Source organism: Armigeres subalbatus, chromosome 3 (genome assembly GCF_024139115.2).
Source record: "Armigeres subalbatus isolate Guangzhou_Male chromosome 3, GZ_Asu_2, whole genome shotgun sequence".
NCBI lineage: Eukaryota > Metazoa > Arthropoda > Insecta > Diptera > Culicidae > Armigeres > Armigeres subalbatus.
This window is the reverse complement of record NC_085141.1, coordinates 275,253,425-275,279,969: the sequence shown is the minus strand read 5'-3', so window position 1 is coordinate 275,279,969 and position 26,545 is coordinate 275,253,425. Positions and strand designations below refer to the sequence as shown.

Genomic DNA, 26,545 nt, shown 5'->3' with positions numbered 1-26,545 from the left:
TGTACCTGATCTCTTGACCTGTAGGCTTGTAGTTAAAAAGATTCACATTTTGATGAACCTTTCCTTTCTTTCTTCAATTCTTCAAATTGATGAATTAAACTGCATCAACTTTTTTTTCGATTTAGTTTCAAATGGCTGGTGCAAAAATTTGACGCACGAGAAAACACACGTCCTATTCACCGCAAGGCACACTTCGATCTTTATCTGTGTTGACCAGAGATCGCTGAATAATTTATCTGGTCTAATTTGGTCTAATTTTAGATAAGTACAGCCAAAACGTCTTCTCATTAGCTTCGTTGAATATTCGAACGGAAACAACATTATCGGTTGGTTGTTTGTTTCCGATTCGACATTTTTCAGAATGTGCCACTTGGTTTACGATTAACTGAAACCTCTAGTAGTAGAAATGCAAAAATATACGTTCTCCCATACTAATTTCCATACAAACTTCAAACGCGATGCGGAAAGCGAGGAAACAACCGATTGGTCCCAAATTCTGCACAGTTGTTCAGGACCCAGAATGGCTTAGAAAAACCATTGATTTGAAAAAACTGACCATGACGCCCCACTCTAGTGTGGACGTTCGTGATGTCGGAAAAGAATTTACAGTCGATCAGAACGTGGTCGATTTTGTTTTCCGTTTCTTGGTTAGGTGATCTCCATGTGGCCTTGTGGATATTTTTGCGGGGAAAGAAGGTGCTTCGGACTACCATTCCGCGGGAGGCTGCGAAGTTTATGCATCGTTGACCATTGTCATTCGATACGGTGTGCAGACTATCCGGTCCGATGACCGGTCTGACGTCCCGCAGTGGGCAATCACACGTTGGCGCATCTTACCCAGCACTATGAAGCCGGTTCCAAACTCGTTTGTGGTGCCACAGCTTTGGTAGAAGGTAGCCGCTCGATGCCCCACACTTTCTGTCCTGTCCAGCAGATTTCCTGCAACGCTACGAAGCCTAGCGACTTGCAGTTCCATGTTCCAAGCTTCCAATCGTGATCCTTTATTCGTCGCCTAGGTCTTTACCGATTGTATTGAGTCGTATTATCTTCTATGTCGTTTGTAATGGTTGTAACATGGCGAACAGACGCTCAGTAAGATTTGCACCTCCGGAGATGAGCAAATCCCCCCTTCCCTGTCAGCATTCGAGCATAGTTCCCACCGGGGTTGGTTACCCAATCTTACTTAAGGTTACTCGTATCCCGGCCAGCGCCACGAGGAGTTAGGGATAGGAGTTGCTGGGTAAGAGACTAAGGACCGCGAGATGGGGTCTATTTTATTGCTTCATGAATGCGAAGTACCAATGGTACGCTTTACCCAGCATTTGCCAACCAACTAGGGTAAGGGAGGTATTTTGGACCACCAGTTCGACGGCTCATATTTTGGACCACTGAGTGCAAATTCCTCTTGGTGGTCCAAAATAAAAGCCCCCGTAAGGGTGGTCCAAAATACATCCTTTACCCTAGTATATCTAAATGATGTAAATCTCATACTCGAATCCTTAAAGCTTTCATTTGCCGATGATTTTAAATTGTACTAGATAGTTAATCATGATCAGGATGCTCTATTTTTGCAACGTCAGCTCGACACTTTCATCAAATGGTGTGAGACAAATCGCATGGTCCTCAACGCCGATAAGTGTTCTGTAATTTCTTTTCCCGTAAGCGCTCTGTGGTTGACTTTTGTTATAAAATCGGATCAACAGACGAGAATCTGTTGTTAAAGATCTGGGTGAGTCATTAGACTCTCAAATCTCAATTGACTTTCAAGGATCATATCGCCTATATTACCCCGAAAGCGTTCAAAACACTCGGCTTTATTTTTCGCATAACAAAGCACTTCAATAATATCCAATGTCTAAAATCGCTCTACTGCGCTTTAGTGGGGTCATTACTAGAATATTCATTCAGTTGTCTGGGCTCCTTTTTACCAAAATAGCATAATGCGAATCGAAGCAATACAGCGGAAATTCGTCCGTTTCGCTCTCCGTCGTCTTCCTTGGAATGACCCACATAATTTACCCAGCTATGAGGCACACTGCCGACCTCTAGGTTTAAATCTGTTAAGTGATCGTCGAGACGTATCCAAGCCGCTGTTCGTTTCAGATTTTCTACAATCGAGAATTGATTGCCCCGCTCTGCTTTCTCAATTGAACCTTAATATACCCTACCGTCCACTTCGATCCACTCCCTTCATTTAGGAATTAGGAAGCTAAGTTTGCAAAATTATATATCATTTGGAAATATTGTGTGTTATCTGTTGATATAAAAGAAAAGGAGGTTTTGCGCCTGTTTGAGGAAGATTTCATGAATAATTCTACTCAAACAGGCTTTTCCCTGCTCCAAATCAAGAAATATAAAGGGGAAAGGGTCATTTGGCCGAAACCCATTCGGCCAAATCCCATTTGGCCGTACGCCACTAGGCCGAAAGTTGTTTGGCCGAATATGCCATTTGGCTGAACAAACAATTAAAGCTATGTCCATTTAGAATCCGGAATAATAAAACATCTGTATCTAGGTAACGAATTGACATACAAATAAGGTTAATACATCAAAACAAAGGTAATTTACTGTACTTTAAGGGAAAAATATAAATGCAAATCATTTATAGTTTTCTAGTAACAATTCGCGTTTTCTTCTTCATTCCTCTCATCAAACGCTGCACACCTCCGGAGACAACTTCCTTGGCACATTTTCTAGGAGAGAGATCGACTATGATGGTGATATTTGAGGTTATTGCTTTCAGTCTTCTTATGCTCAAAAACGGGTTTTACGTTTTTATCCGACGTTTCGGTTACATATATTGTACCTTCATCAAGGAGTTAACTAAGTCCCGTTTTATTGTTACATTGTCTTAGCATAGAACGTTTTGTCACAACTTTATGTTAAATCGCCCCCTCTATTTTTCGGTAGGGGCTGCGAAATTTGAATTTATCCGGGCACCAGGAGCTATCGTGTAGTACGGTTTTAGCGCCACTTCTATTCTGTTTTTGACTTAATTAACTTCTTGTTAAAGGTACAATATATGTAACCGAAACGTCGGATAAAAACGTAAAACCCGTTTTTGAGCATAAGAAGACTGAAAGCCATAACCTCAAATATTTCCTTGGCACATTTGTTCCACATTTTGGTCATCTGAGTCGCGTCCCGAGTTGTTTATCCATTTTTCTTAAGCTTCCGCTTTATTATTGCCCAAAATGTCTCGATGGGCCGGAACTGTGGGCAGTTGGGTGGATTATGTTTTTATTGTTGAAATCTACGTTATTATCGCGGTACCACTGGATGCCTTCCTGGCTAAAGTGGCAATTCGCCAATTCTGGCCAAAACTTTACTGGACCTTCATGGGCTTCCATGAAACTTAGTACGCGGTTTTTGAGACATTCTTCCTTGAATTGCTTAGAGTCCATCGTCTTATGCTTCACGAAAACTTTGGTCTTTGCTTTGCAGCTGCATATCCCTCGCCAAATCATCAGTTTTTTTGGCAAATTTGTCCATAAAAGCAAACTTAATCTCGCAGGAACACGCCGTCGCCACGCAGAAATTTGGCCAGGAAGCTATCCTAAATCCATTTTGACGTAGGTTCCACCGTCGATGAGCAGGATTACCAACGGGGGTGTGCACATTTTTTTCTCTCCTCTCGACTTCCATCTGGAATAATTTTTGACTCGCTGCACAAAACATCATGAAATTTATACCACAGAAAGTGGGCGCCTAGATAGACATACCACTGTAAAATAATTCTTACAGCGGTCACTTTCCGTGCCGCTGCAATATAATAAAGGATTCCGGATTCTAACAGGACAGAGCTTTAGGCCGAAAGTCATTTGGCCAAATGGGTCATTGGGCCGAAAAGGTCAATGGCCGAAAGGGTCGTTTGGCTGGAAGTTATTTGGCTGAAAGGGTCATTAGGCCGAAACGGTCATTTGGTCGAAAGGGTCGTTTGGCCGAATAGGGTCATTAGACCGAAAGGGTCATTTGGCCGAAATGGTCATTAGGCCGAACGGGTCATTAGGCCAAAAGGGTCATTTGGCCGAAATAGTCATTAGGCCGAAAGGGTCACTTTTCAAATGACCTATTCGGCCAATTGACTCTTTCGGCCAAACAAGCCTTTCGGCCAAATGACCCTTTCGGCGCCTAAAGATTTGTTCGGCCTAGTGGCATTTGGCCAAATGGGCTTCAGCCAAACGACCCACAGTGGCCACATTTTGATCACTGCTAAAATCTGGTTTGCGACGTATAAAACTTCAAAACAAATCTATTAGAATGTGCTCTGAGAGAACTTGGTTCATCTGGTCACATTCGACGCTCCCCTAGGGAACCAGCATTCCATGTTGTTGCGGAATGTGACCAGATGTAACCTCAACTAGTTTTTTTGAATATTTTTTTCAATCAGTACCGCCTCTTAACTTTTCAAGCAAGTAAGTCAGATACAGTATTCGGTATGACGCTGTACGAACGTTCTCGATTTTAAAATTGATCTTCCTATTGAAATTGTGGAAAGGAAAGGGTTAAATTAAAATCCATATACGCTGTGAGAAAGAGATAAAGCTCGTCCGTACAGTTCTTTAAATGTACTGAGTTCGCCATAGAGATGGGCGCCAAATGCTTTATTTATGCCATGCGAAAGTGCTATGGCTCTTACATCAACTATGAAATCACGGGCATGTGTTCGGATACGTACGAAAGAAGAACAATAATTATAAAAACAAAACAAAAACAGTTATTCAATAAACAATGCTATTGTTAGCTTTTATTTACACATAATAAATGGTCCCACAAAATATATCATCGAGCATAAAATAAATATTCGCTTTCTGAGGCAATTAAAACGGGTGTAGTTCGAAAACACATTACAATAAATTACTAGATGCAAATCAATAACGCGAGACAGAGACATTAAAATTTAAATTAAAGGTTGTGGGTTGGTTCCGATGCGGCAATGAAACATATGACAGCAAACAGAATATAAATTAACAGAATTTCTCAACTAGGTTTATATCGAAAACTTATTCCGGTAAAACTAAAGAACAAACAAAACAAAAAAGAACGTGATCGCTCTGTTTCCACGTGAACGAAAGTATGTACAGAGAGGTTAAACGTGAAAATATTGCTTTGCACGATTATCTAGTCTTAGAACTACCAAAAACGTAATAATGATTCGACATTTCCGCTAAAGATCTATTATATCTACATTCTCCGAAAAAAAACCGGGTTTCGCTGCGATGTTAACTAGCCTTCTTGCCATGTCAAACTAATCAATTTATATCGAACTACCAGAAAAGAGATAAACAATTTTCGTACCTTAAAATAATTTTGATTGGTTTTGTCGCTTACACCGAAAATATTTACAAATTAGACTAATTTTCTCAAATTTGTTCCTAAACAAAATAATTTATTGCAATTTTCCGAACAGGGTTTGACATGGACGGGGCTTGTTGAACATCATTTGGTGGTGTTTGTAAGAGGGGCGGGGGCCTTTTTGTTTCTGGAGAAGTTGAGACGTGGTTTATAGATAAATTGCGAACATTCATGTTTCGAAATGGGGAACTAAAAATAAAAGAAGCGTAACTTTCCGAAAGATATTGTCGAGTTTGACAAAATGGTTTGGGTGAGGTGTCATACAAAAATTACGAACAGCTATGAAGAGAGGATGTTATAGTTTCACGAAGACCCAACAGTCTTTTGTTTATCAAAAGATAAGGAGGAAAAAATTCAATTAGGGCGATTCGCAATTTGTGTATGATGCTTAAATATCTACAGAACTAAGAGTTCGATTCGAAAAAATATTATTGTTTCCACGATGGGCACTGGGCATAGTTTGTGCAGTTTTTATCATATGTACAGTTGAGTTGGATACTTAATTTCGATTTCTGTTTGACAGAATGCTAACTAGGGTGTGCTTGAGAGCTATTCTTGCGTTTGGTATTGTATTTGGGTGTTGGATTGACAGACTTCATACGAGAACTCCTTTGCCCACTTCTTTACTGAACGCCACTTGCGGAATGTGAAGTTTCCGTTTCACGGTTTCAATCGGAATGTTGGTACATTCTGAAGACGAATGAGTTGGGGTAGGTAGCGACTTAATCGGAGGTTCCTTTTCAAAACAAAACGGAACCTGACCGATGAAAGATGGACAGTTCAGCGGAGTGGGCGGCGTTGATTGCTGCGAACGTCGAAATACCTCCAACTGTAGGTTATTGCCTTGAGCCTTGATTAGATTCAGCACGTCCAGTTCCGGCATGGTGACTACATTGTGTTTCTCGACGAACACTATGTAGTCGCCCGGTAGAATTCCGGCATTGTCGGCGGACAGTCCTGGTTCAACTTTTTCAATTCGCGGTGGGTGTGTCCAAACAACCGAGAATCCGAATCCTGCGTCGGCGGCTCGTGTCAATAATTTGGTCATTGTGAAAGGAGTTCTACCTGCGATGCAGTTGTTAGTGCCGTCCGTCGATGGTATTGGAAGGCCTTCTGCAGTGCCTTGCGTGGAATCAAGCTCCAGAAATCGGAGGAATAGATTTTCATCGGCATCTCGCTGATGGAGAGCTTTCTTGCTGAGGCTTATTGGTTCCTGTTGACCGTTTTGAATGTTGATATAGGTGGGTGGTTCATCCATGCTAACGATCTCGTCGACGCTGGTTTGAGTGCTTTCACATGAGTCCGGTATTGGTGGTATGAGATTCGCTAAACCCGACAGCGGCTGCAGTTTGTATAAACCATTGATTTCCTGTATAAAAAGAAAAAAGGTGAGATAAAAGTTAGATTACATAAGCAAGTGTGATAAATACTGAGACTGACGTTTAATTATACAAAATATCCTTGATACTAACCTGAAGTTTAAGCGTTTTCAGAGGAAATGACATGCAGCCTAGGAATTCACTCCGTCTGCAATAAAAGAAAAAGAAAATATTAGCAAGCTATTTCTAAAATATTGGAGCTACTGTATAAACAATTGGAATTAAAAATTGTGTCACCTTTTGACAATGCTTTCTTTACTTACTTGCACTCTCGGTCCCGATGCCACACAGCCAGCTGGACCCGTCGCACATCTTCCTCATCAACGCCACTATCAAGCTCGAACACAAATCGATGGTCGAATTGTGGCTTGTTGGAATTTCGGTGCACCGCTGTTCGCTGGAAGCCTTGGTCGGCCAGGCCGGAGCTCGCCGTGTTAATAACCGCCACCTTGACGTAGGCGTTTATCGTGCTTCCAGGAGTGGTACCACGTTGAAGATCTTTGCAGCGAACAACTGAAATTAAAAAATAAACCGATTCGATTAGACATTCCGTTCAACCAACAATCTACCGAGACACTAAAACGCAAATGACGACGTCATACCATCCACCACTCACCGTGAACGTGTAGCTTGTTGGGGCTGCCAGAGCTCCCATCCTCCAGGCGGAGCTGAACCTCCAGAGAACCCTTAACGTTGCTGGCCGTCCGCGAGCAGCGCGAAGTGGTGGACGAAGCCACAGAGCGGCGCTTTTCCAGCGAGTCCTCACTCAAAGTCGGAGAGAAAGCCAGACACTTGCGCGTTTTCTCGATGGAGAACGCACCGTCCATGGATCCGGTTGGCGTTGAAGTGCCTTGCAGATCGATCGATCGGATACTGGGGGTCATCTCGTCGATTGTACTCAGTGCCGTCGGGTGGTCGGGCTTCAACGTGGATCTTGACACGGGGAGATCCGAGTCCACCACGATAACGGTTTCGGTTGGCGTTTGCATCTGGGCCAGTTGGTCCAACTTGGATTGACTGTAGCTGGCGCTTTTGGGGGTTTCCGGGCTGGGGATTCCATTCGGTAGGGTGAGACCAATGCGACAGGGTTTCTTTTCGGAGGGTTCCTTCTCGATTTGGTCCGGTTTGTTTTTCCGTCGGACCGCTTTCTGCCGTCGAAGATGGCAAGCGTCCAAGGGGCTCGCCAGAACGAACCGGGTGAGCGATTGGCGAAGTGACCTGCAGGTTTTGGTGGGTTCGGGTGTTTTCACTTCCCGCTCGTTGACGTGGGTCGATTCATCGAGGATGATGGTTGTTTCGGCCTGGGCGATTAGCTTCGGGGGCAGTTGATCGATGAGAGTGTCTTTGTAGAGGTCCGACGCGGGGTCGTCCGCAGCGGTGTAGGTTGGAGAGGGGATTTTCGGTTGTTTGGATTTGAGGCTGGAGCTGCGTTTGGGGTGGTCTTTCTTGGCGCTTTCGAGGATCGCATCGATCATTTTGTCTAGGGTGATGTCACCCATTTCGGATGAGTTCAGGGAAGGTTCATCGTCGTTGAAGATTTGGTGGTTGTTATTGTTTATGGTTTTGTGATCGGCATTGCGCTTGAAGCTTATTTTACTAAATCGTAGCTCAGACAGGCGAGACGACAGAGGGGTGATGCCTGTAGTAGGCTTCTCAGGTGGAGGAGCAGGAGCAGCAAAGGGTTTGGGGCGCTTTGCTGCAGGGGGTTGCTCATCAGGGAAGTAACGGCCAGGATTTTCAAAGTAAGAATCGGTGAGGCCAAGACCTCGTAACGCAAGAAATGGAACGTTCTTGACTCCACATGGTGAGTATTCTATGTCGAAAGTCGGTAGGGTCGAGGCGTATGGTACATTGGTGTCCTTTTTGGCCGTGGAAGTTACGGCACTTATGGGAGACACAGCAAGTGGTCGTTTACGGTTTTGAGGCGTTGTTGAAAGACGTCGAGGCGTCGTATTTGGTGTAATATTACTGACGTCTCTTAGAGCCATGGAATAGGGCGACGCAGAAGTTCTGCTCCCGGCTGCTACGGGATGTGGCGTTGACGTTACGCATTGGTTCTCTTTGTCGATGTGTGCGTGACGGTGCATAGTGGCCCCAAGGGATCGTCGGGCTTTCACCTTGCTAGCGGCGGTTATGTTATCACTGTAAACATTGCGTTCATTGAGAGCGCCCAACGATCTACGTGCGTGCACAGTTGTGGAACTGCTCTGTCGCTGATGATGCCTTTGCACTGCGGCTGCTGTGCCACCTTCCTGGCGTTTGGTCACGGTCCACTTCAACATCTTGATGATGGGGTTCAGTCTGCAATGGCGAGAAAAAAAAGACGCCGTTAAATGACAAAACCACGGAGGGGAGAAAAGGAAATTACAACTAATTTAAACGAAACCGAAATGTCCTGTCTCGTCGTCGTTGCCTTCCATCCGGTTGGTTTCCGTTTCTTACATCAAGATAACCTGACTACCGATGGTGGAGAAGAGGGTGACATGAAGAGAAATGACCACCACTCATAATTTCTATAAGTTTTTGGCTGCGCTTTTGTATAAGGAGTTGGAGGAGCTACCGGATTTCCCTTTTCACGTGCTCACTCATTAGACATGGAATCGAATTCTCCCACGGTCATTTAAGGGTGAGTTGGGGTAATATGTCAAAAGAACGTGGTCTACATTGACGATTTATCCATAGTATGGTGTACCCGAGTAAAACTTCTATCTTTTAGGCCATTATGAAACCATATAAATAAATGTTTATTGTATTTGAAATCTTCATATTTTATGATACGTTAAAAAAACAAATATTCATCAAGTTACTTTTTTTTCAATTGTGACTTCCATGTAAATTGAGCATCGATTTTTATTGGGTTGTTGCGCGTTCTGGTCTGCCGCCAACGAATGTTCCATAGTCTGGGGAGAAGAGGCTTCAGTGAAGGCGACGACGTGACGCGGCAAGAAGTCTAACCACAGAAACAAATAAAAACTCTGTAAGGATAAAAGCCCGGGGCCAGAATAAAGGCTGAAAAGATGATTACGATGATGTGTTGGTCTGAAATATTCAGCGGAACGGTTTTTTTATTATTCATAGTGGGATGTGGTGGCATACTGGCAAATTTGCAAGAGCCTTATCCGGACTTCTGCGGTTTCGGGTTGGGAGTGTTACCGCAATCCATCAAAATTTCTGTGTTAGGGCAGCCGCTTGAGCACGTGCCACTTTCCTGTATTTTGCGGTTCTGGTGGCTAAATGAAACACGGTAGTAGGCGTTGAGTTTTGGTCATTGACTTTATCCCACCACTCCACCTATATTTGACATTTTTAAATATCAATGGTTGCTAACGAAGGCGCACAAACTCAAGAAAAGTCAATGAATTCTTGAAGTGCTTGACGTCAGCTGTTGTGAACCGAAGCATGTGCCATTGCACGTCGAACGTCTTTCTCGTTCCTGGTTTGTTTTTGAATGGCAGCCTTTGCTGCTGCTAACTACTGCTGCGAGGAAGGTTATGCTGCCATGCTTTTGTGAATTGTGATCAATATTCTCGCTACTGCATTGAAGGTAGCGGAACGATGTGGCAACATAGAAGCAAAAGTATCCGTTTTCCATGTTGCTTTGCTCGACGCTGGCTCGTGAAGTGGAAGGTTGTTACAATATTTAAATGACTACCAGCATGAGGTGGCGGCAACCAGCGGCGGAGAACCTACCCCCATCGCACACGTGATGAAATCGGAAGGAAATGTAAGGTTAAGTGCCCGGTGCTTGAGAGGTTAAGTGTCGACTATCGAACGTCAACATTTAGCGCGCTGTTTATTCATCGAACGAACTCCACTGTAAACAAACTAGCAGTGTGGCGACAGTTCACGCCAGGTGGTTTTTCAGTCGGTAGACAGAGCCCGGACCAGCTACGCCAGATTGAACCATATCTGATTAATGGTCTTTCACGCCTTGTCCGTCCACCGGGAACTGTGTGTTTGTGGGTCGGTTTTCACTTGTTGCCTCGTTGAGTTGTCATCGTCATCGGTGACTTGCATTTTGAACATTAAAAACATCCGGGATTCAGATGCACACCTAACGGTTGCACTCCGACGTGCGGGTCTGTCCAAGAGGGTACACTCGACAACAAGTAAACAAACCCTTGAAAGACGGGCTCGCGCTAACCGTCTGGCTTAGTATAGAAATAATGGGCAGCAGGTGCCTTCGTTTCCTTCTATGCTCTCAATTTTGTGACTTCTTATCCTTTCCGAAATGTGCGAAAAGTGTGGAAGGCGTGTGCCCCGAAAAGATGTTGTTGTTTGGGTATTCTCTGTTTATCAAATTACATTTGACTGGCAGGCGGCATCTGGAGGCGCCCGCCGGGTCTCAAGGACCTCTCATCGCATGACGCAGAAGGAATTGAGAAAATGTGAACGAAAAGGACATAGCGGAAAACAACTCCTAATTGATTATTTATTGGTGGCAATAAACGTCGTTCAGGCTCAAATAAACAAGTGTTTATTATCGATTACGACACCGGACAGTTGGCTCGAGCGATGGGACTTGCACTGCAGTGTTTCCGGTTTTTGTACAGGCGTCAATGACTTTTGGTTTGGTGAACTGACAAGACGTATAAAATAAGCCAACATGTGTTTGAAAAGTTTTCATATTGTTACAAAAGTAAGAAAAATCCACAATTATCTTAACAATCAAAAATTTCATTATTTCCGTTGCTTTTTAATTATGATTCAACTTTTTATGTTTCTACAATATGTTATTTAAATGAGAACTGATTCCCCGGGTACGACTCCAACAAACCACTCGATTGAAGTGCAGCGACAAAGTAGCGAAACACAACCATGAAATTGCAGTTTGCCACGCCTGCGCCACCGCCACGTAATTGTAACTTTTGCGCAACAAAAAAGACAGTAGTTTCCGCTTAGAAGTAGCGACTAGGGTGTGCCAATCAGTAGCCGCCAATTTGCAACGGTCATTTACCCCTTCATCCGTTCTAACTCCCTCGCTGCCTACAGTGAACGATTCGAAAACTTTTTGACCAACCTGTTCCGCTGTAGAAGTCCAATCCAATGCAAATAGTTGTCGCAGAAAACCATAATTTACGAATCTTTCTGGAGAACATTTTTATGAGCCACGTCATAAACTTTGAGTCACCCTCCGTTCGTGTGTTTATGGATCGCAGTTTTCTTACGTTCAGCACACCAGTCCATTGCTTCTGTGATCCGACCCGCGCGATAGCGTCCAGACATTACAATAATAAGTTTTATTATTCAAATTTATGGGTGCCTCCTGTCAGCTCGTACTCCTTGCTGTCGGCGGTCGGTGGTACCTCGAAGTTGGGCGGATTTCGGTAAACCACATTGCAGCTTGATATGTACCTACTTCGATCCGCAGCGGTGGCACCGCCATCTGCGATGGATGACGTCGACCAGCGAAAAAGACAAAGCGACCGGAGAAAAAAAAGGGAAGGCGTAGATCGAAGTCGCCTGATAAGGCTTTTGAATGCTCTGCTGAGTGAGTCCTTTTCGGTGCGGGAGATCTCCCTTTAGGGCAAGCGAGTGTGTTTTACCGTATTTGTCTTACGAGCGATTAATATTTTTTCCGGGGACGTCTTTGGTAAAGGTGGAAAAACGGTTCGGTTGGACTGAAGCGATCGCAATTACTACGGAGGAGTTCCGTGTCGTATCGATGTCAATGTCGTAGCCGAGCGTTGAGCTGCCTAAACATCTGCACATAGTGCGTTTGTGCGTGAACATTCTCGAGGGGGAGCGACCGGAAATGGAAGCGTTCCTATTTCCATTGCTTCTAGTTAGGATTCATGACAAATTGAATTAGCTAATGATTGAAGCAAAACAATCAGGGAGTAGATCGAAATTAAAAACAAATTACGCACGTTAGCTCGCGTGATTTCCACCTTCCACAGGAAAACGGAGAGACCTAGTTAACAACTGCTAACAATTAGCTCTATCATAGATGTAAAATCGGGGAGAGAATCTCGTTAGAAGAAACATGTAATTATGACGACCAATTTGTTCATATCCGTAATCAGATTTGTGACGAACGATAGCGTCGCGTCCATTCTCACGCTATTGTTGTTGTGGTCCGTCGCTGTGTGATACCCGTTTCCAACGCAGTACTAGATTTACACAGCACTGGGTGTTGACAGTTTGTCGGAACTATTATAATGTACCCCGGCGGGCGGCGTAGGCAAGCGTAACCCATAAAGTGCACATCGCCACCCAGCTGTCTCAAGGACATGTCACGGGAGCTCGGAGGAAGGTTCTCCATGAAGTCGGTCGTCGCACAACAGCTGACCAGGTTGATTTGAATTTCAAATTAGCGTTAAACCCCCCAAGGGCTACCGTGAACCATGGAACGGCTGGCACTGAAAACAGAAAGGTTCGTGGTTCGATAATTGTCCGTTATATATTTTGTTTGTTGTCATTGGATCAAAGGAGTTTAGCAGCAAAGCTGTAAAGGTGTTGAAATATCAATACTGACCAGCACCAGTGCAGTGCAATATATGACGTTTTTGGTTCCGAAAGAGTGTTTTATGGTCAGCGGTAGATTTGTGTCGTCACATTTTATTGAGGCAAAATCATGCGATTATCTTACCCTACACCCATATCTGGGATCGATTCGATGGCGTTGACGGACTTTTTCAGTAAAGACAACCGATCGGATGCCTTAATTTGTAAATAATAATACCAAATAATAAAACCCAACTTGCTATTCGAATCACATAACCAAAACATAACAATGTCTTCCAGTTATCGAATTCTTATAAACTGGTACAGAACAACCAACTGGAAGGAAGTAATTGAAAACGTGTCCTACATTCATTTTCGTAAGCAAGGATTACCGAAAAAAAAAATCATCGTGGACGACGACGAAAAGAGGAGGTAGGATACAGCAGTGTTGAATTTTGCATTCAACCCCGTTGCGGTGAGAATATTTATAAGCAAATGAATTTCGCCTGAAGGCGCTTTGCCCGAATGGAACCGAACAGAAAAAAATTGCGCGCTGGATTTTTCGTTTCAGCTTCCAGACGTTTGCTTTGAATGCAGCCAGGCAGAGACCAACCTGGCTCCCTGCGCCACCGACCGTTCAAGGTCTCTAAGTCGTCGTCGTCGTCGTCGCCTTCAGCCAGGAAGGAAGCAACGCGGTACGTGCCTGCTCCTTGCTGAGGATTAAATTCGTGCACAGTCGGTAGCTGGCTGCCGAAAAAAAAAATAGTTCCATACTAACTTGGACCGGTGTGGTAATTTAAATAAAGGACACCCGAAACATACGCGGGGTGCTGCACATACCGACGTACACAGTTGTGCGCATACCAACAACCAATTCGATAACAACAAAGGAAAATAGCCCCGAGGATATCCTCTACCGTCGAATGAAATGGTTCCGAAAGGACTACGATGACGACGACGTACGGCAGGACTCGGTAAACCGAAAGCGATTTTGGTTGGCAGAGCGGTTGAGGCGATGGCTATAAGCTCCGTAAGACGATGGAACGATGCAACCGAAAAGGAAAGGATGCGCAACAGGACTTTTAAATTGTTTGTTGCTCGTGTGTGATTATGTAAATGCACATGAGTGTCCTAGAATAGAAGAAATTCAAACGATATGGTAAGTAAGTGAAAGAACAGTTGTGGCGAGTTGTTTTGTGCCATCGATTGATGAAACAATATCGATATAGACTAACCTTGAAAATCACAATACATTAAAGATCCAAAAAACGGGGCAGACGGTTTTACCGTAAGGGTCAACCACGCCAAGAGGAGGGAGGGCCGGTACAAAAACGAAATCGTTTACGGGCCAGCCGGAGAACAATGGCGCAGAGCACACCTCAGCAGAAGTGCACCCTTTCGTCTTTAGGAAAAGTTTTCATTATAAACGGAGAACATCGTGCACGGTTTAGAACAAAAGAGTACAGTGAGATCCTCCCTACAATATGAATATATGAACAAGTTCGTACGTGCTTGACTTCTCCGAGTGTTCTTTCGCCGAACGAGAAACATATTATATGTCTGTGGTTCTCAAATTATGGTTGGATTTTCATGTTTGTAAGACTTGTTAATAAAGTTTATTTTGAAAAAGCCCACTTGCCGTTTTTCAAACAAAATAATCAACTTTGGAGATCTAGATCTCGGTTGTGTGTGAACCACTTTTGCTGAAAATTTGACCAGAGTTGATCAAATTTGTTCTGGTCAAAATTGGTTCACACGCAACCGAGATCTAGATCTCCAAAGCAGTGTTGGTAAAAACTCAAAATCTCAAAACTCATGGATGATTCAAATCAAGCGTGAGTTGAAACGCACCCAACTCAGCACCTAAAAACTCATGGATGAGTTGAATCATCCATTTGAATCATCGTAGGTTTTCTTTTGTTCTCCTTCGTTAAAAACAGTGAATTGACGTTTGTCGCATTAAATATTAGACACTTTTTTATGTATAAGCAATAAATTGCCTCCAAATCGATTTCAAATGTGTTTTTAAACCAAAATGATTTTTTGGCAAATGAGTGAAATGATGCGTTTTAGCATGAAAAATTCAAGCGTGATGCATTCCTTTAAAATCGCAGATGATTTCGTTCGCACGGGAGCGCTCGTTGATTGAGATTTATGAGTGATTTTACCAACACTGCTCCAATTTTGTATGAAAAACGGCAAGTGGGTTTTTTTTATTATGCAGGTCACTGTAATTGTCATTCACTTATACAATCGACTAACAGTGAATCCCTTTCGAATTCAGACAAACTGGTAATTCAAACTTATTTTCAGTAAAATTCAGTCAAATATTTCACGATAATTCAGACAAAATTCCCTTGGAAATTTGAATGATTCTTCCGTAGAAAGTCAGAGAATCATGAGTTTTGTAGAAATTCAGATGAATTTCCCGTGTATTTTTAAACAATTGTCCCTTAAAAACAGTCCAATAAATTGTAGAAATTTCAATAATTTCACCGTGAATATTTAGACGAGCCATTCGTAGAAGTTCAGGCGAATTTCATGTGAAAACCCAGACGATTTTTTCTCAGGAAATTGAGATGTGTCTCTCATGAATATTCAGACGAACTTCTCGTGGAAGCTTAGACGAATTTCCCGAGGATACTAAGAGGATTTTTCCGTAGAAAATCAGACAAATTCTCGATGAATCTTTCGTGGGAATCCAGCCTTATTTCACTCGGAAAACTATGAAAACTTCCTGTGGATATGAAACAAAATTCTTGTCGAAATTTAGATGATTTTCCCGTAGAAATTTAGATGAATCTCTCGTGGAAGTTCAGATGAATTTCCCGTGGACAATGTGGAGTTAATGCTGACTATAGGCAAACAGGAGCCTGTTGGAACACATTATGTCTGTGATGAGTCACTACAGTAGAAGCATAAGTACTAGAACGCTAGTGGCGCTGTAGTCATTTAAATTATTTTGCCAATTTATGCTTCAACAAGCTTCAATTGGCCATAATTTGTGCATCATGTTGTAGTGCTTGTTTGGTTTCATCGCCAAGATCGGTTTGACAGTTGTAGTACCGGTACTTTGGCTGCCAGGTCGAAGTAACCTAGATGTTAGTCACGCGAACAGGAACGACATTAGCAATCTTATATTTTTGAATCAACTGTCACTACATAAGACTGTCGACACATTGTCCGATTGCTTTGAGTATCAGTTGTGGTTCGCATTAGGTCTACTTCGATGGAACAATTGAATATTTGAATCTTACGGTAAACGACAACAGTTGTCTGTAACAGTTACTGTTGGTTCGCTAAAACAGATTTTTTTATGTAATAAAAAGTATTTTGATCCTTAGAATTGGTTTTCTATGAAAATAAAACAAAGACGAGTCGAGTCTGACTGATTGCTATATTTTTAACCTATTCAACCTTTTCTATACTTATTTATAATTAGAACCTATCACTTAGTTGCTGAATCTGAGTGTTTGAAATCTCAGATTGATTCAAACGTTTTGCAACCACCTGTTGTCTGCTGTTGGATATAAATTCAAACTTCGGACGCTTAAGCATATCGCTTATCTTTGTAACATGTGATTAACTTGTACGAATTATTGTGTAGAATACTTGCGATTAATTGAAAATTCTGGCTGCTGTTTTATTTAAACTCCGAAAGGCAGCTTACATTGGATTCATATTTCGGACACAACGTTTCAAACTTCGGACATCAAATTACACAATATTGAGAAGAATAATTGCAAATAATTATCACTAGATAGCCCAGACTGACATTAAATTATTTCGTCGCATTGAATTAACGTGGATTACTGGAATGAAACTATCCTAAATAAAGTTTAAACTTAGAGTCCTTCTTTGTTTGATTATGTTCGAATTTTGATTATCTACGGCATTGTTAGAATATTTAAACTTCTTTGTAAGGACATCCAGTTGAAACACTTTCGTGCAATACAGAAACATGCTTGATTTAGTTCTAGGTACACGGAAACAAATGCATACCCACAATCATGAATAAAAAATCATGAAATCATTAATCATGCTAGTTCATGAAATCATGATTATAATTCATGATTTCAGGAACATTATTCATGGTACTACGCAATCTTCAATAGTCGACAAAATGCATAACCGGTTATACTTCGAACACTCCCTTCCCAAGAAGTGATAACGGTTGAAAGGTAGCACGCCGGACTCTCACTCGGTGTACTGAACTTTTTTTTTATTTTTTGATCTCAACAAACAAGTCGTAACGCATTGGTTGCGTTACGCGAATATAAATCATGAAATCATGATTTATATTCATGGTGTATTTTCATAAAATGAAAACACGTTGGATTCATGAAATCATGAATTATTTTCTCATTTCCGGGAACGGATTTTTACCCATGTACGCAATTCTCATTTATTGGTTAGACTGTCACGATATCCCTTGGTGCTTTCAATACTTATAGAAATGGTCGACATATCGTACATCGTACGTGATCATATAGAACCTCAAGCTCAAAACTTAATGGCAGTTCTTATTGAGAGTATTGGAATTAAGTATAAAATATATAACATGTATAATACGTATAAAGCAAGTAAGTGTGAGAGTGCCAACACCTTCGGGGTGCAGCTTACTCCAATTCTGATCGATTACGAAGTAGCAACAATTCACATGTACATCCGGTCATCAACGGACGCCGTGGATCCCGTACACCAAGCTTCATTCCATAACACTATATAGACGATGAACGAACAAAAATTAGATGCCACGTGTGTTATAACACTTTTTTTTTTGCCTGTACGTACAGTGTAATGATGCCCATTGGACCTAATCTAACTAACAAGCAAGTGTGGGATCCTGCGCATCACTCTGAAAGTCTTGTAAACCTTCTATATCCAGACTCAAGAATATTCTGGAGTTCCGTAAATGTTCTGGGAGCACTGTGATTTTTATATAATGATATAATGATGTTTCATGATGCTTCTTCAACTTACAAACAAGATCAGCAACCTATGAATCACTCAGTTGGTCATGTAGGCTTCCAATATCTGAACCCAAGAATAGTTTGGAGTACCGTAGATATTCTGTGAAGTTGTATTTTGAATATACAGGCGTAATGATGTCCCACGTTGCTTCTACATCTAACACACAGGCTCGGGAACCTATGAATCGCTCTGGTCGTCTTGTAGACCTCTAAGATCTGAAGTCAAGAATGGTTTGGAGTACCGTAGATATTCTCGGAATGTTGTATTTTGTATATACTGGTGTAATGATGTCCCATGAGGCACCTCCAACAAAGACACAAGCTCGGGAACCTATGAATCACTTTGTTGGTTTTATATTTCAACTTTTTAATGGTAGTTCAGGCTCCTGCCCCACTGGTAAAATCGGTTGCTCATCACCCGCCATTGCTTGTGACGATCGCTTATAACGCGGCGCATGATTTCAATGCTTCAGATGTAACTGTTTCATACAATTTCTCAAGAGCCGATAATCGAAGTATCGACGAGTTATTGTCTTCATTAGATTGGGAGAGTATTCTGGAACAAGAGGACGTCGAAACTGCGGCGCGAATTTTCTCAAATATTTTAACTTACGTTATTGATCGACATGTTCCAAAGACTGTGCGAGACATGTCCGACTGTCCCTGGCAAACGACTTCATTACGCAAAACTGAAATCAACTAAACGAGTTGCCCTGCGTAAGTTTACAAGGCACCGTACAGTACCGCTTAGAAATCATTACGTCAGGCTCAATTACGAGTACAAGCGAGCCAATCAAAGATGTTTTTTTCCAATACGAGCAAGATATTCAGCGTAGGCTACGCTCTCATCCAAAACGTTTTTGGAAATATGTCAATGAACAGCGAAAGGAGTCTGGGTTTCCATCCTCGATGCACCTGGATGACGAAATAGCCACTTCCACCCAAGAAACGTGTCGTCTTTTCGCAGAGAAATTCTCTAGCGTATTTAGCAATGAAGCTGTAAGTGATAATCAAGCCACCCTCGCTGCTAGTAATGTGCCATTGGTTGGACAAACGCTTGGTACATTTGATGTGGACGCGGATGCAGTTTTCAGGGCTGCCTCTCAACTGAAATCATCGAACAGTCCCGGTCCTGATGGGATTCCAGCATCGTTCTTGAAGAAACATATCTCCTGCTTATTAGTACCGCTTCAGCGCTTGTTTCGTTCGTCTTTATCCAGCGGCGCATTTCCATCCTGCTGGAAACACGCCCACATGTTTCCTGTACACAAGAAAGGCAGTAAGCGTGACGTTAACAATTACCGAGGCATATCTTCGCTGAGTGCGTTGTCGAAACTCTTCGAGCTGATTATCATGGAACCGTTGCTCTCGCATTGCAAACAACACCTCTGCTCAGATCAGCACGGTTTTACTGCTGGACGTTCAACGACCACCAACCTTTTGTGCCTGACATCGTTTATCACCAATAGCATGATTGAACGGGCTCAGACAGATGTCATTTACACCGACCTATCCGCCGCATTTGATAAGATAGACCTTGTCATCGTGATAGCAAAACTTGATAGATTCGGTATTTGCGGCAACCTTCTTCGCTGGTTTAGATCGTATTTGTCGGACCGACAACTGATGGTAGCGATTGAAGACTTCAGATCTGATTGCTTCTTTGCAACATCCGGTATACCACAAGGAAGTCATCTAGGTCCACTGATTTTTCTACTCTACTTCAACGATGCGCATTTGATCATAAAGAGCCCCCGGTTATCGTACGCTGACGACCTAAAAATCTTCCTTTTGATCCAATCAATCGCCGACTCCTACTATCTGCAAGAGCAACTAGATCTCTTCGCCAGTTGGTGCCTGCTAAACCGCTTGACACTGAATCCTACCAAGTGTTCCGTCATCACCTTTTCGCGAAAGACGCAACCGATCACATTCGCCTACAACCTGCACGGTACGACAATCGGGCGCGTAAATCAAGTAAGGATTCTGGGAGTTATTTTAGACTCGCAATTAACATTCAAGCAACATGTCTCGTATATCGTCGAGAAAGCTTCAAAGACGCTGGGATTTATTTTCAGAACAGCGAAAAATTTTACCGATATATATATTGTCTGAAGTCTCTGTATTGTGCCCTCGTTCGCTCCACACTGGAATATTGTGCAGCAGTCTGGAGCCCGGCCTACAACAATGGCTCTGATAGAGTAGAATCCGTCCAGCGCCGCTTCCTTCGTTTTGCGCTTCGAAAGCTTCCTTGGAGGAATCCGTTCCAGTTGCCGAGCTACGAGAGCATATGCCGTTTAATAGATTTCGAGCTGCTCCGCACCAGAAGAGATACAGCAAGAGCAATGACGAATGCTGATACGCTTCAAGGTCGAATCGATTGTGAAGCCATCTTGGAGCGAATCGATATTAACGTTCAACAACGCACGCTTCGCAACAGTGTAATGCTTCGGTTGCCTCTACGACGTACCAATTATGGCCTGCAAGGAGGAGTTAGTGGCTTACAACGGATCTTTAATAGAGTGGCACCGTTGTTCGACTTCAACAGTACACGTGATATGCTTCGTCATAAGTTTTCGTCATTCTTTTCTAACAGGTGTCCGTAATACTGTGAAGATGAATGTAGATTATTGATTGTTATTTTTTGTTCTATTTTTATTTTGTTTTACTTCTATTTACCGACCTGATTTGTATCTCTGTTTTTGTTATATATTATTACCAACATCATTGGGGCTATTTTAAGCCTGTTGATGGATAAATAAATAAATAAATAAATTGTATGCATCCGTTTTTGAAGCAGTATGTCTACAATTTATCTTGAAATAAGGTGAAGAAAATCCGTATCGAATCGGTTAAGAAGATAGGAATCATGTGTATGTTTGGCACGAGTTTCACACGGCTAGTTAACCTAAAGCCGGACACCACGTTGATTGAGCAACTATCAGTTCATGCAGTTCTGGTCTTTGGAGAAGAAAAGTGGTAAGTCCCAGCATTATCTGATAAAGACTGCAACCAAGACACCCTGTACTCCCTGTTGGCAATATGGGCAAAAGCGTTTTGATCGAAATTATCCGTTTTCTACACGTGATTGCGAGACGTGCAATCGAACGGGCCATAATGAAAGTTATTTCGGATGCGTCAAGAAGGTATAAAGTTCTTCTACCTCAAGACAAGCTTTCCATTCAAAGCCCGATTGCTTTTATTGCTAACAATTTGACTGTCGGTTGTGGTTCGCATTATGCCCAAAGGACGCCAGACATACAGATATGTCTCGGTCTCGCATACAGACATCATACAGATTACAGACATTATACAGACTTTTGACTAATGTTACAGACTTTCACAGACATTCAGTTTTCGAAAACTTGGGACTGCCAAGCAGAATCCTGTTACGCTTTCCAATTAAACCATTTTGGGTTTTCAAACAAAATCGTTATGGGGATTTCGTTCGGAATTGTATAACGTTTCCAAGCGATATCCTTTTGAAATTCCGAGCGGAGCCTTTTAGGTGCCTTTAGACTTCAGAACGGGATCTCTTTTGGATCCCAAACATTTTTTTAAAATTCCAAACGGAAAGATTCTTTGATTCCTTTCGGAAGCCTAACAAGATTCCATTCAGAAGTTAATCCGTTCTGAAATCCAAAATGATCCTGTTTAAAAGCCCAAATAAAATTGCATGAGGGTGCCCAAAAGATATCCGTTCGTACGGATTTTCGTACAGAATTATAAGAACTTCCAAACGTAATTCTTCTGGGATACGTAATATTCTGGGATATTAACAGAATCCCTTCTAGTTTCTGAACAAAATTCTTTTGGGCTTTCGAAAGGAATCACTCTGCGCTTCAAAAAAATCTTTTGGACTACTGAACAAAATCATTCTAAAGTTCCGAACGGAATACTTTTGGCCTTCCAAACGGAATCCTTTTGGACTTTCGAAAGAAATACTTTTGAACTTTCGATTGGAGCGTTCTGGGCTTCTGAACGGAATCTTTTTCTGCTTCTGGACAAGGGATTCCGATTAGAATACTTATGGGATTTCTTACCGAAGCCCTAGAAGGATTTTGTTAGGAAGCGCTAAAGAAAGCGTTTCGAAAACCCAGAATAGTTCTTTCCGAAAGCCAAAAAGAGCTCCGTTCAGTAAACCAAAAAACCTCGGTTTGTAAACCCAAAACAAGGCCTTTCTCTGGATTTCCAAACGGAGTTATTTGGGATTCTGTACGAAATTATTTAGGACTTTAGTTTCAAACGAATTCCTGATAGACTTTCGAAAGAAATACTTTTGGAATTCCGAGTAGAGGCATTTAGGCTTCTAAATGGATTTTTTTCTCTTCCAGAACAAGGGATATCCTTTTGGGATTCCGAAGCCTAAAAAAATTCTGTTCGGAAGCAAAGTAAAAGGACTTCCCAACGGATTTTCAGTTAGAAAATGGCGTAAATATTATCAATTTATGCTTATGTAACAACATAAATATTGGTAAGAACATTATTCGGAGCTTTGTAGTGGAATATCTTCCCTTGTCATAATATGAGATACGAGATAGAATTATCCCATTTAATTCCACCACTTGATTGTGACTTTTGAGTAAATTCCATAATACGTATTTCGACCTCAACAGCAATCTTACTTGTCTTCGGAATCTCGTGCTTGGCTCGACTTACACCGACTTTTTGATTATTGAAACCTCGATATTCTACGTTGCCAAAAGCACAAGATTTTTGAATAATTTTCTAATAATAATTTCCTGTACCTTCTAAACTTCACACAGACAAATACAGACATTTTGCTGAGACTGAGACAGACTTATAAAAATTGTATCTGGCATCCCTGATTGAGCCTACTTTGATGGTTTCGAAGCAATTGAATATTGAATTGCTTTGTATAGTAAACGGCAAGTGCTGTTTCACTGCCACACACACGGGGATTAAACAAGTAAAACGAAATTTGTTTCAACGGAGTTACAATTTCTCATCAATTAAATCTCTCTCTTCAAAAATTTTATATTTATATTTTTTATTTTGAGTTATTTACCTATGGCAATATCGGGGATGAAAAACTGCTAGGGTTCATGCAGGCATTTTCGTCTAATCGTCATAGTCTCAAATATCAATCAAATAGAAGCTTTTTTGCCAAATTAATCCGTACCCAATCGTAAGCTTAGGCAAAACGTTCTACTATAGTGGAGTTCTAGCAAAATGACGTTGCTTTCATTGATTTTAGCCCCTATGACGATGGACGGAAATACCTGCCGTGTCCCTAACCAAAGGTCGAAAGAGGAAAGCACGCAAGGGAGCGCAATACTGACTTTCTATAGTCTCGGTAATGGTGTGCGAGCCGTTCGTAGGAGTTCCAAGTCAAAACGATTGGCAAAAACAAACTGACTTATCAATTAACTGTTAACTTGCGTACTTTCCTCTACCGATCTTTTGCTAGTAGTCACCAATCACGGAATCAGCAACTAAATAAATCATCACGTTGACCAAAATTGCATACGGTTTACCGAAAAATTCATAGTTTTCGAGCCCCTAGCTATTTTTAAAATTGCAAATAGAACATGAAAATGTGCTGTACGTGGAAATCGGCCTGATGAATTAACTTGATGTTAATTCAAAACCAGAAACCTAAAAAAGAACACGTTTTCCTTTTTTGCGCATTTTAAAACTAGTTAGATGCATAACAAATATGGGTTCTTTGGGAAAATATCATTATAGTGGTCTCCGAATCAATCAGGTGCCAGGAACTTCAAACATTACGATCAAAACACGCGCAAGTTTTTGATAAACCATCATGGTATTGTAATCTAACTTAAGGTCACTCCTCACGGAATCCAAGTTTTAAAGCGCTCGCGTTTTCGGGGGCACACCACTCGATACGGAAGCAACGCACATCTGTCATTTTTATTATTTCACGCATGCTGCGACGCAGCAAAGCTAAATCAACAAAAATGACAGTTGCGCGCCACCTTCGTATCGAGTGGTGTGCCCCCGAAAAAGCGAGCACTTTGAAAATTGGATTCCTTCAGGAGTGACCTTAACGTGAATTACGACAGAGTCCTAAAATGGCTGCCATAAAGGACTTACCTCACGTTTTTGTTCGCACAAATGTAAATTTACAGGCGATTAGCGCATCTGAAAACCATTTTTTCCGTGTATGCTGCAAGTGAGCAAAGGTAAAAAACAGCTTTTCGCTTTTGCCTGTCTTTGCTTTTGGAGTTATGTGCCCCCTGAAAGCGCTATGTAGTTTCGAAATTGGATTCCAACGCGATTCACCTTAAGTGAAGCTTTTTCTCAAGCCTGAAGCTTAACCAGTGCCACTAGTTGACGCTGAGATTGCTTGTCTGCAGATCCTTGTAGCAGTTCGTAAACCAAATTCGTATATGTGCGGATATTTCACAGGACTAAATCATTTGTTTGAAGCGAACCGCTAACACCATTCGAAAAGGACTAAAAATCACATGCTGCATCGCTCAACAAGCTGCGCAGTAAAGGATGACTGACTTCAAACCTAACATTCTTCAAAAAAAAATTTCAAAAAGCTGCTCAGTCATTTGCAAGGTTATGGAATTCACGTCAAGCTGGAGAAATGCAAATTATATCAAACGGCAATAGGACATCTCCGACACATTGACGACACTCAAGACATACGTCCGGATTCTCCTACCAACCTCCTACCAACATCACAGAACATCTTTCTTTCTTTGATGCGGTGAATTTCTGTAGAAGATTCGTTTGTTTCACAACCTTTGACATCCGCTAGACAAGCTTTGAAACCAGAAGTCAAATGGGAGTAGAACTCTAAATGCCAGCAGTCTTCAAGCGAATTCAAGAAGGTTCTTGAATAGAAGCTACTGTTAACATACTACGGAGCTACCAATGATATTTAGTTGCAGCCGAAGCGCCCAGTACTGGATTTGGTACAGCTATTTTTCAGAAAATTGCAAATGGCACTTGAAATGCGGAAAAAACGGCACTCGTTTTGAGGCAACGTTTCACGCCCTCAATGTCCAAAGAAGAGTATTCCTTAACACACCGCCAACCGACTTCGGCGATGGGCGTTGACACTCGTGTACCATGACTTCCGAATCCAACATGTGGCTATCAACATTTTCAGATGTGCGGACATGTTATTCAAACATAATCGTAACCGTATGGTATTAAAATAAAACAGCAGTAGCCGACCAGAAAAATGTGGTTGCAGCAGGAAGAGCCCTTGAGGAAGATATGGCAAGAATTATGATAGGCGCTGGTCACAAGGCATCCATATCATTGGCTGCTCTTCAAAGAGCTATCAAGTTGAGTACATTTTCGAAGAAATGTCAAACACCACAGCTTCAACCATATACGTGAATCACATAGTCTAGTCAGTGACCGTGCTATGTTCCATGATAGGATCATAATACCTCGTGGTCACCCAGCAATAGTTCGGACGAAAACAATGGCTCGCAGTTTCATTTACTGGGCTGGAATCGACAACAAAACAGAGGCTTTGTGAAGCATTTGGCACCTTTTTAACTGCAGCAAAAAGTCCTGTAAAGATAATGTTTGTGTCATGGCCCGTTCCATCAAAACCTTGAACACCCATAACCATCGATTATGCATATTTCTTGGCAGAGTGTAAAATAATCGAAAATTTTTGGTGACGTCCACCTCTCTTCACTTGTCAGCTCACTTCCAGACACATTCATAGTCGGCTCTGGACTGTCAATATTCGATTGAATATTAGTCATTGAATATTTATGTACGTTCTACAAATTGATAAATTATCTGAAATCTGAACAAGTTTTAAATGAGTAAAGTAGTTTATCACATAGAACTGAATCCGATTTTCATCCACGAGGCACTTTCAACGGTAAACATCAATATAAACAATGCTAATTATGTTTTTTCTGCACATAGTAAGCACATTCAGTGACAGCCGAATGAATGAGTTGGTGGAGTAGTCGTCTGACTATGTCATTCTATGTTTTGAATAATCATGCGATGTTTGTCGAAATTCGGACTGAAATTGCTTCATGAAGATGCATATTTTATGCTCTGTTTCTTGGTATTATTGTCGATTCATATACTAAATGGCCGAATGTGGGCACAAAAACTGGAATAGCGGAATAGTTTCTGGATACATTCAAGCAAAACAATCGACCAAACGAAGACACTTTGGAAGAAGCATTGTAAGGTTTCTTCAAATTTATCAAATCACACCTACAAGCGACTTGATTGATGTTTCATATGCCATTTGACTGAATGTCGTTTGGTTAAACCTGAAAAAGTTGTCTGATCGAATAAGTAATTTGGTTGAACTGGTCGTTTGTCTGAACAGGCTATTTGGCCGAAAACGTCATTTGGTAAATTGTTTTTTACGGTCCAAAAGGTCACATTGCCGAAAACGTCATTTAA

At 41.8% G+C, this 26,545-nt stretch overlaps 1 protein-coding gene across 1 annotated transcript in view; it reads right to left on the bottom strand.

Annotated features, from left to right (window-relative positions):
• LOC134222479 (uncharacterized) overlaps positions 1-26,545 on the bottom strand; it is a 276,614-nt gene that overhangs the window by 223,552 nt on the left and 26,517 nt on the right. Inside the window, exons 2-5 of the mRNA XM_062701631.1 lie at positions 7,351-9,035; positions 6,998-7,247; positions 6,828-6,882; positions 5,957-6,724 (exon numbers count right to left, since the gene is read on the bottom strand). Coding sequence (XP_062557615.1) covers positions 5,957-6,724; positions 6,828-6,882; positions 6,998-7,247; positions 7,351-9,016 — 2,739 coding nt within the window. The 5' untranslated portion in view covers positions 9,017-9,035. The remainder of the gene's footprint in view (positions 1-5,956; positions 6,725-6,827; positions 6,883-6,997; positions 7,248-7,350; positions 9,036-26,545) is intronic.